Here is a 10,900-nt window from a genome sequence, read left to right as displayed (position 1 = left end):
TTTTTTTTTTTTTTTTTGTGGTTGGCTCAACCCACCTTGGGGGCAGGGGTGGTGCAGCATGTAGTGCCTGGGATTGAACCGCCATCCCTGCACACTTGCCTAAGTTTGCCTAAGCAGGCGCTTTTAGGCTGCTGAGCTATCTCACCGGCCCCACACTGCTCCTTGGTGGCCAGCTCGGTGCACCTGGGGCAGGACTGGCACAGCATAAAGTGCGGGGATTTAACCAGGTTCCTTCGTACTCACCTAAGCAAGCACTTAGACAGCTGAGCTGTCTCTACAACCCCTGCTTACTTCCTAATGTTTAAAAATCATTAGTTTTTGTCAAGTTTGTTGTTTTAATCAATGGGCATGATACCTTGGATCTCTTGGAGAAAAACGTGTTTTGGAGGACTACTTGGAGAAGAGCACTTCTGAAGCCTGTTTTAATGAACAGCATCCTGACAGGGGCTCACAAATAGGATTTTCTTCTAACTCGTGTTTTAGCTGACAAGTCAAAATTGTGTGTATTTGTTGGACAAAATACAAGGTTGCTGGTGTGTGTTTATACCGTGCAGTGGATCAACCAAGCTCTACCACACACACACTGCCTCGCAGTTACTGTGTGGTAAGAGGGTGTAAAATCTACTCCCTCAGCCACTTTCAAGTGTGCAATCGATTATTACCAGCTGTATGTACAACAAACTTTAAAAGGAAGTGATTTTCTTTATTTTCATTATCCCCTTTAATTTTCAGGTGTCCTGCTTTGAATGCGGGACATGTTCAGCACACTGGGTGTCTTTGTGTGTGTGAGTGTGAGTGTTAAGGCTCACACACTAAACATACAAATTCTGGCTTTTTCAGATAAGCGTGCAGTGTTCTAATCTGGTCTGGGCTCTGCTCCTTGGCCTCGGTGAGCCAGTGGATAAAAGGTCCTTCCTCTCAGGCCGAGTCGCATGCCTGGGGGACTCCAAGCAGAGGTCACAGTTGCAGCCTGTGCCTCCCTCTGTAGGGCTCACCTTCACCAGGTCAGGTGGGCTTGGGTCAGAGAAGTGGGAGCCCTGGGCCACAGGGCACAGGAGCACTGTGCGCAGACAGCAGGGCAGGGATTAGAGGCAGACACTCCTAAGGGAGCCCGAGGAGCACACCCCAGGCTGATGGAGTCTTAAGGGCCAAATTAGGAGGCTAGGTTTGGGCACTGAGAAGCCCTGACTCTGCCCAGTTCTGTGAAGGGGGAGGGGGAGCGGCCGGCTGAGGGCTGCTTCATCCCTTCTCCTTGCTTCCTCTGCGCTGCTGCCCTCCTGGTGGACAGGCCGCCCAGAGCATGCTCTGGTCCAGGGTGCAGCTCCGCTGCAGGCTGCATGCCCTCCCCTGCTCCTGCTCTGCACCCTGCTGCTGCCACTCTGAAGGGCAGGGAGGCACCTGGTACAGCCGTGATCAGAAAGGCATGGGCCTGGGCCCACTGTCGCCATCAGCAGCCTCCTCCAACCCAGTGAGCTGCCATGAACACAGTGGGGCTTCCTGGAGAGTCCCTGGCTCAGCCCTGCCCTCTTCTGCTGAGATGCCACAGCTGTCACCCAAAGAGCTAGAGCTGCCCCGCCCCACCCCTGAATCGCACCCCTGAATCGCTCCCCTGACAGCAGTGGCTCGACCCTCCCCGCTGGCCAAGCAGCCTTCATGGGCAGATCAGCAGGTCTAAATCTGAACTCATCACAGGTCTGCACCTGCACCAATCTCAGGCCTGCAGCTGCCACTATATAAGAAACCCCCTCTCACACTTCTCTGATCCACCTAGTCAGTCTAGAGGGGGGCTCCCTCTGGTGTACTACACCTTCTCCCCTCACTGGTCCTGTTAAAGGCTTGCATTCGTAGTCCTATGACTACCAAACCTCAACCCAAGAGAGCAATAAACACCTGGAGCTGTTAGCCCTGAACAGCTCCAGACGCCAGCAGCCAGCAATGATCAGCCGCAGAGGCCAGCTCCCTATCCACCCACGGTTCCCTGCCCAACTCAGGTCAGACAGCAATGCCTGACAGCCGAAGCATCAACTGGTGTTTAGAGAAAGAATCCGGAGGAGGGGGAAGGGTGCTGTGGCTCAGATGAGCTCTGTTCCCACTGTGGGCAGCTTGGTCCCCAGGGGGGTGGTGTTGAGACCCTGAACCCAAAGGAGGTGGGTCCTACAGGGAGGCCACCAGGAGCTGAGTTCCGCCTTGCAGAAGGGCTAAGGCAGGGCTCACCAGCCCAGATTAGCTTCCACAAGAATGGGTTGTTACAGGGAGTCTGGGACCTGCACCTGTCACTCCCCACTCTCCCCCATGTCCTACTCTTGTGAGGTCCCCGTCATGACCCTCACTAGAGTTGAGCAGAGCCAGAACCATGCACCAGGTCTTCCTGAATGGTAGCCAACCCAGCTTTTTGTTTAATATAAATTACCCAACCTCAGGAGTTTGCTAGAGCAATAGAAACAGACCTAGGATGAGTGGCTAAACCAGCAAGCGCTTGTCCCCTTCCTTTCCTCATCTTGGTCCTACTTCCCATTTTTCCCAAGCTCCCTGGTTCCTCCTGTCACCTCCCCCTGGGGAAAGAGGACCAGCTGTGGCAGGAACTTGTGAGTGGCATCGGTGAGGCCAGAGGGGCCTAGGCTTGTGCCCAATGCCCACAGCAGGAAGGGGCTGCCCCTGGGCACGACCCTGCCTGTGAATCCGCCCATCCATCCAGCCCCTACTGCTGGATGCTGCCACTGTGTTTCCAGCAAGGGACGCAAGTGGCTGCAAAAATCTCAGCAATCTTTCTGTATGTAACACTTGCCATGAAACACAAAGTCACTGAGGTCTAACATGCCATTGTCATAAACCCCTTCCTATGGATGACTGAGCCAACTCTGAGCCCCAGGACAATGTGGCATTTGCAGCCAGTGGGTCATGTGTTCTTCAACAGATCTATGAGCCACAAACCCCTAGGAGAGCCGAGACGCAGCTGAGAAGGGGACTGGCTTTCAGTGGTCGCAGCCTACGCCCACCCTGCCTCTCCGCCGCACCTTTCCAGAGTGTACAGGACTGGAACCGAGCTCCACCCAGGATGCTGAGTCTGTCCCTGCCCCAGCAGGGGTGAGCTCAGTAGCCAAGGCAACCACAGATTGCAGAGGGGAACAACAGGAGACTACCTGCCCTACAAACACACGAGCATGCAGAACTGGGATAAGGTTCCCACGGTGGGCTTTATTTCTGAGCTGTCTGGCTGCATGGATAAGGACACTTGGGTCACAGGCACATGGTGGAGGAAAAGGAAGGGCAGGTTGCAGGGAAAGGAGGTGCAAGAGGGCTGCTCGAAGTGGGCCTGTCCTCACGGACAGGAAACCCGGCCGCAGAACAGAATGGTACTGGTCTTGCAGTGCTGGATGAAGAAGAGGAAGGGGTGGTCAGCACAGAAGGAGGGGGTGAAGCGCACACACCGAAGCATAGCAATGGCTGCGGTGGCAGCCGCAGCCTCCGTGCCCTCTTCATTGACCTCCACAAAGGACTTGTGTATGACCTTGGACAGAACCAGGTCTCCACTAGAGGACATTCCAGATAAGTCTGCCTTGGCTCCCTCGAAGACATCGGTCATGCCCATGCGGCAAAGGGCATTCTTCATGTCGTAATTTTCCTCCAGTTTAAATCGAGGGAGGTAAACATCCACCTCTTCTTTGTCCATCTTGTCTGGGTTTGTCCATTCCACGAATTTCTCATACGTAATTTCCTTTTCCACCTAGGGGAGGAGAGGTGAAGGGTCAGAATCGGGACAGTGGTGTCACAGGAGGCCATACTTGGTGACAGGGATGCCTCACACAGTTCAGGGCAGGCTGGCTGTGGCCAGAAGACAGCAGGCCAGGGCCGGGTGGGGCTCAGAGCTCTGGCCCTGGCTAGATGCACAGGGCGCTGGGCTCCAAATCCAGAGCCACAGAAATAGCTACAGGGAACAGGGAGCACTCTACAACAGCGAGCAGATGCCCTGACGCCACGCGGCCTCCGTGTTACCGTTTTCAAGTCGACGTGCTCATCCGGAAGCATGATGATCATGCTGAGCTCACTGTTGACATAGGGAAGTACCAGAATCTTGGTGAAGATCTCTCCTATATAGGTCATTTGAAAAGTAGCCTTCTTGTACATCATTTGCACAGGTTTCTCCTCATTCTGCAAAAGAAATGGATAAACATTCAGCTCCAGCAAGACCCAACGGACACAGTGGACAAATTCGATAGAAAGGCCTACCCTCAATCTCTAGGAGCAGTTTCTTCACAGGTCTTCCAAATGCCACGAGGTCCATCCACACCCTCCAACCCTCCACCATGGAGTAAACCTTGAGCGCCCCCTAGTGGCCCATGTGCAAAAGGCTTGGTGCACAAGATGCTGTATCAGGAGTTGGAGGGTGAGGCCTCGCAGGAGGTCTTTAAGGCATTGGGGCGTGTACTCAAAGGGAGCCGTGGCCTCCTCCTCCTCCTCTCTTTCTCTTCCCCACCATGAGTAGAGCAATCTTGCTCCACCACATCGGCCCACCATTCTTATGCAGCGACCTACAAAAAGCTAAAAGCAATGGGCCTGTCTGATCATGGAACCTCTGAAACCAAGACAAAGTAAAGCACTTCCCTTTCTACGCTGACTTCCTCAGTATTTATTCTAGTGACTGCAGTACAGCAGCCTCCAACTACTACAGTGCTTGGGGTCAGACACCTCTCTCCTCTGGGCGACCTCCTCTAGTCTCCTGGCTCTGAGCACAATTCCCGACTTTAGCTTCTAGTCTGGACCTCTCCCCTGCCTGCCAGACTCATGTATGTCACTGCCAGCTGGAATCCTGCACTTGGACATAAAAGCTGCAATGTCATACAAATCGCAGGACTCCTTATACACCATTCTAGATCTGCTCTGTCTATACTTGTGTCCCTCAGTTGCTGGTGATGTCACTATCCAGTTGCCAAAAACCACGGCATGCCCTTGACTTGTGCCCTTGATGTGTGCCCTTCTCCCACACCCAAGCCCAACTCGTGAGCAAAGCACACTGGATCTAGGAAACAACCCAGATGTGACTCGTTCTCGCACCTCCACCCAGCAGCCTCTCCCTGGAGTATCGAGATGATAGCCTCGTGCCGCTTCTCAGCCACGGGGGTGCCAGTGAGATTTCAGACTACATTGCTCTGGGCAGACGCCTTCCATGCTGCCCCCCAAAACAAAGCTGAAGTTCTCTCAAAAAAGCTAGAATTGCTGCAAGGGGCTCGGCCTCTCATGCACTCTGATGTCGGGACCTCCCGCTGTTCTTTCACTGTTCTGTTAGTCACAGCGCCCTTTGTGATTTGGAGGCAAACCAGGTTCACTCCATCTCTGTCACGTAAGCTCATCCCCTCTGCAGAGAGCACCTTTGTGTCATTCTGGTCTTTGCTGAGCTTTACCTGGCAGTGAAGGCAACCTTGATAGCTCACACCTGCAGTGACACCACAAACAGCCTCCTGCGCAGCCCTGCATGTGCCTGTGTAGCTCTTACGGCCACCTGGTAACTCCCACTCTTGTTTACACTCACTGTATGTCCCAGGAAAATTCAAGTGTCATTGACTAGGTCACCGCTTGACAGCAAGCATGCACTCAATCAACACCTGCTGAATAAGTGAATCCGATATGCCTCGTTTAAGGGCCTACTGTTTAATAACTATTCAGATTTAGACCAAGGTTGCTGATCAGACTTACCACCTGGTTTTTGGGGGATACAATTTTGTATGCCTTGTTTATAGCACCTCGGTGTCTTTTTCAATTTGCTGCAGTACACCTTGTTTATAATTTTTGCTCATTGTCCTGCACAGCACTGGTTTTATGTTCTGCTATACATCACAGTACTACATGTAAGAGTACCGCTAATAAAGGACATCAAGTTTCCTTTCACCATGTCTTTGTTCTGAATGTGGCAATCTACATATTGTATACAATTCCTCACTTGGGATCAATTCAGTGAATGCCTGTACACAAATTAGCCATAATACTGAGGGATGAGGCAAAACCAACACATCTTACTAGAAGAAACTACATTTGTGGTCAATGTACCCATAGCAGCCAGTGAGAAAGACCCCCGTGTCCTGTCCAACAATCTTCCTCTGTTCCTGGCCACTTCAGCAACTGTGAAGTTACTGAATATCGTGGGACAGACTCAGCGCAAGGCACCTTGCAATCCCCAGTTCTCTGGTAGACACATCACTGTGTTTGCAGAAACAAATAAGCAGAAGTGATTTCCAATAAAACTTTACCAAAAAAAAAAAAAAAAAAAAACTTCCAGTGCTGGGTTGCCCCCCTACCACAGGGTGCTGACCCTACTTGGGGCAATGTCCCTCAAGAGCCCCAGCCCCCCACCCACTTTCTCCACCTCAGACAGGAAGCACGACAGAATCCCCACCAGCTGTCCTGGCAGGAAGCACATGAGATAACGCTGGCCATGCAGCACCCAGCCAGGGTTCCCCTGAACAGGACAGCAGATCCTCAGAGAAGGGGGTGTGCGCACTGGCCATCCCTCCCTCTGCCTGAGTGAAGAGGCAGCATCTGAGCTCCCTTGTGGGCATGGGAAGGCCACGGCGGAGAATGGTGGCGCAGGAGGGTACAGCCCTGTGCAAGGGCGCGGCCAGTGCCACACTGGCCCTGGGCTCCGCACACCCCTAGGCCCCCTTGTGGGCATGGGAAGGTCACAGCAGAGAATGGCAGAGCAGGAGGGGACAACCACGTGCAAGGGCACAGCCAGTGCCACACTGGCCCTGGGCCCCGCACACCCCCTAGGCTCCCGGCGTGAGTGCTGAGCCTCGGTGAGCTACTCTGCTTCATCTGGGCACTCTGCTGCCTGTGGCTGAGTGAGGCCCTAACACGTATCTTGTCAAAGGTGACTTTTAAGGAAAGGAGTATTTTAAAGGAGAAAATAAAACGTTTCAGAATAGAGCTCAAATTAAATACATTTCTTGAGAAAGTGAAGGTCCACATGCACGTAGGCCGGGAAGAGCTAACTTATGATCAGTGATCAGAATGCAATGTGACAACTCTGTCCTGTCTGCACCAGGTTAGATGTGCAAGATACTCGGTAGGGAAAGACCTTCCTTCAAAATCAAAAGAATGAATTGGATTCAGCCAGAGAAAGATGCAGAACTATTAGCCAACAGCATATTCCAAGCCAGTTGTTACACTCACAGTGTATCCTGTGTAAATCTCCTGTTGCTTTTTTTTTTTAAATCTATATTTATATTACTTCTACTATCAAAATAAGAATGAATGATGGTCATCATTTCAGGATTTGCTGAGCAATATGCCAGGCCTTGCCCTTCGCATGACTCCTCAGGAGATAGAGAAAAGTCATGCAACTGCGCTAATATCATGAGTCAGCAGGGATGTGGTGGCCACTTGGAGGAGAGGGTAGAAACCAGGGGATTCCCAAGGGGACACAACTGGAAAAATGAGGCACATAGGCATGAGAGGAATGGAGAAAAACGGGTAGGCCCCAGGTCCTCAAAGTCCTCACACCGTGCTGAGGGTTGGTTCTGAAAAGCCAAGAAAAAACCCAAAGCAAGCCTGAGACCCACACCACCGGACTAGGCCACGGGCCTCCCACGCGTTCCCCAGCACGGGACCTCACCTGGGAGGCTCCTCCTCATCACACATGTTACCTTGCTGATTTTAAATGGCCTCTCATGGGTTTTGGCTTTGTCAAACTGCCTGTCCCAGTTTCCTTTGAAGTAGATGGCATTCACAAGAACCAGAACTGTGCTTGGAGCCAATGCGTCTGAAGACAGGACCTCCTTAATTTTATCTGAAAGGGAGAATTAAAGAACAGGTTAGCCAAGGCTGAGGCACAGAGCAAGGATAACAGAGATCGGACCTCCTTGAGTGGCCAAGTGCAAGGGTCAAAGATGTCACTGATCCCCCAAATATAACAGATGTCTGTCTATAAAACAAAGCATCATCCCCAGCACCACAAACACAAAACAAATTTTTAAAAACTTTAAAAGCTCTGGCAAGAGAAATAGCATCATTTGAGTACAACACATAAAATGAATGAGGTGTTCAAATGTAAGCATAAATTATTAAGAGACAAAAAAAATGGTCAATGCTCATAGGCTAAAGAAAAAACTTAGAAGACTGTTAAAAAGAAAACACTCTGGGAAGCTGAGGCAGGAGGCCTGCCAAGACTGAGTCTAGTCTGGGCAACTTAGTAACTTAGTAAGACCTTGTCTCAAAATTAAAAATTTTTGAATATGGCTGGGAATGAAGCTCTGCGTGAAGGCCTGTGTTTAACTCCCAGGACCACAAAGAAGAGTACTCATGAATAAAAAGCTTAAAAAGAGCTTGAGGAAACACATGGTCAACCCAAGTTGAGCATTACACACAGACACACCTATCAAAGCATTTGATGGCGCACCAGCCATATGTACCGTTTTCACGCTTTTATGTATCAGCTTAAAGAACAGCCACGCACAGTGGCATACTCCTGTAACCCGCCACTGTGGAAGGCTGAGGCAGGGACATTGCAAGTTAAAAGCGTGGGCAACTCAGCAAGCTTCCAGCTCAGAAAAAGAAAGAACAGACCAGGTCAGGGATGTAGCTCAGTGTGAACATCCTGGGTTCAATGCACAGTACTGAAAAAATAAATAAATAAAACTTTTCAATGACTGCTCTTTGCAAATGTAAATGCACAGGATCATGGGTAAACAAGGGTGTGGCCCGTCAACCTGCAGCTGTGCGCGAACCCGAAAAGCATGCACTCCTGTCGGAGCAGGATACACCCGAAACTACAGTAGTACATTTCATTCACACTGTTCATGAAAAGAAAGAATGCACTAAATATTGGGAGATTTCACAGATATGCTAAGCAGGGACAAGCTAGAAATGTCAGAGCTTGGTGATATTTCAGAAGTGGATCTTTAATGTTTGAAATTATGTAGAGAATTTTAAAAAGTCATTCTTGTTTACCTGTGGTGTTCTTGAGAAGGAATTGACAATAAGCCTGATTAAAGGGCTATTAAAAATACAACAGAGCCAGGAGTGTGGCTCGCCGCGGCCTCCGCACACCCACCCCACAGGGTTCCTTCCTCAGGGCTGAAAACAAGAAGCAAACAGAGCGAGCACGTTTTCACCTTCCGTCTTCTTGGCCACCCAGGAGTTTATGTGTCTCCTGGACTCCTCTGTCCCGTGCCTGAAGTCCAGCTCTTCCATCTCTGCTTGGTAGAATTTACAGCAGGAATCTTTAAAAGACTGGGAGAGGGACAGCAACATATTGCACGGCTGCACAAATCGTCATCACCAGCTTACTTTTTGCACCAAAACCAAAATTCAAAAGGCTTATGATTTACACACTGTTTACAAACAATTATGAGGAATGACCTAAAATCAGTATCGTATATCATGATCATACCAGATCACAATTTTTCATTTGAAAAATCCCCAAAACTAAATTTCTACATGAGTAGGAAAACACAAGCCGAATCTACCAAAGTCTATCCTGGAAGGGTGGGGGTATGCAGTGCGGTGGCCGAGGACGCCTGCTCTGCTGGCCTTATTTGCCGTTTACTCACACAGGACGAGTAGTTCTCTGATTTCTTTCAATGTAAAGAGGAAAGCATGGAATCATGTAAACAAATACGAGAAGTCCAGAGTGAGGACACCGGGGCAGGCTCACGCCCCATGCTCTTCCTGCCGGATCACACAGCCCCTCCCTCCAGACCACCTCGCTTGCGAAAAACTCCAAGCACGACTTACTGAGAGAAAGTCATACGACTTTTCCCCAAAGAGCCTGTTGGCCGTTCTCAGCAAGTAGTTCGTGCCTGTCCTGTTGATGTCATCAAGCAGCGACTGGAAGCCCTGGTGGACATCACTCCCATCACCGCCACATTTATTAAAAGAAAGTGCCTGAAATTAGAAAGAGTAAAAACACAGCATCAGCAGGACCCAACCACAGGAAGTGGGGTGCACCCCATGCAGATTCTCCCTGCTTGCTCTGGCTGGATCCAGAATGTCCCCCGAAAGTCTCCAGTGAGCAGGAGAGTGCATCATTGCTGACGGGGCTCCTCTATGTATGTGTACAGCAGCTGAAGGCATGATTGGCGGTAGGGCCTGGCTGGAGGTGGTCCCTGGGGTGTAGCCTAGAAGGGCCTGTTCTTGTCCCCAGCTCCTTCCCCTCTTCCCTGCTTTCTGGCTGGCAGGGCTGAGCAGCTCTTCCTGCCAGGCCCCTTTTCCCATCCTGCCTCTGCCTTGGAGCCAGCCTACCATGGATGGACCATGAGCCAAAATGAAGCTGACTTCCTGTACATAGTGGGTATCTACTACTGTGTCCCAGTGACACTGCTGTGTACTTCAAAGAACCATGGAGTTAAAGACAAAAGTGTCCCTCCCTGCAGCCCTCCACGCCCAGGCTTTTTACCACCTACACTCTGGCTGTGAACATGGCTGCCAGCCAGACCTCCCAGCTCTCAGACACTAGAAGACGCAGCCCCTTTGCTGCCCTCAGGTTAGCGCTGGCTATGTCACTGGCTCCGACCAACAGAATTCAGCCAAAGTCCCACTGTTCCAGGCCTGTGTCCTAGAAGGCCTGGCAGCTACCACATGCACTGTTGTACTGGCCACCATGATTGAAGGGAGTCTTATTAACACTGATAGAGGCCACATGGAGAGCCCAGGAAGAAGAGGTGCCACCACCCAGGGAGTGGCACGCACTGCCATCACCAAGGCTCCAGACTGGGCAGAGGCTGCCTTAGACCTGCCAGCCCCACTGCCCTCCACAGCAGCTGCATGGGCTGGCTCCATGTGGGGAGGGGGCAGCACTGCCTACCAGGCCATGCAGCTGGGACATCATCCAGCATTGTTATTTTCATCCATTAAGTTCAGGAGGGTTTTCTGCAGCAAGAGGTGATACTTGCAGCAATGCAGAATTTTT

General features: G+C 51.0%; 1 protein-coding gene across 6 annotated transcripts in view; it reads right to left on the bottom strand.

Annotated features, from left to right (window-relative positions):
• Positions 1-3,170: 3,170 nt before the first annotated feature.
• Positions 3,171-10,900, bottom strand: part of LOC101591069 (serpin B6) — a 77,830-nt gene continuing 70,100 nt past the window's right edge. For all 6 annotated transcript variants that reach the window (XM_023712137.1, XM_023712135.1, XM_004628460.2 and 3 more), the window contains 5 exons: positions 9,727-9,876; positions 9,105-9,222; positions 7,638-7,780; positions 3,994-4,149; positions 3,171-3,724 (listed from right to left, as the gene is read on the bottom strand). In XM_023712137.1, the coding sequence (XP_023567905.1) occupies positions 3,320-3,724; positions 3,994-4,149; positions 7,638-7,780; positions 9,105-9,222; positions 9,727-9,876 (972 nt within the window). In that variant the 3' untranslated portion in view covers positions 3,171-3,319. The remainder of the gene's footprint in view (positions 3,725-3,993; positions 4,150-7,637; positions 7,781-9,104; positions 9,223-9,726; positions 9,877-10,900) is intronic.

This window comes from Octodon degus, unplaced genomic scaffold (assembly GCF_000260255.1).
Source record: "Octodon degus isolate 3935 unplaced genomic scaffold, OctDeg1.0 scaffold00023, whole genome shotgun sequence".
Taxonomy (NCBI): domain Eukaryota; kingdom Metazoa; phylum Chordata; class Mammalia; order Rodentia; family Octodontidae; genus Octodon; species Octodon degus.
This window is presented reverse-complemented; position numbering and strand designations above follow the sequence as displayed.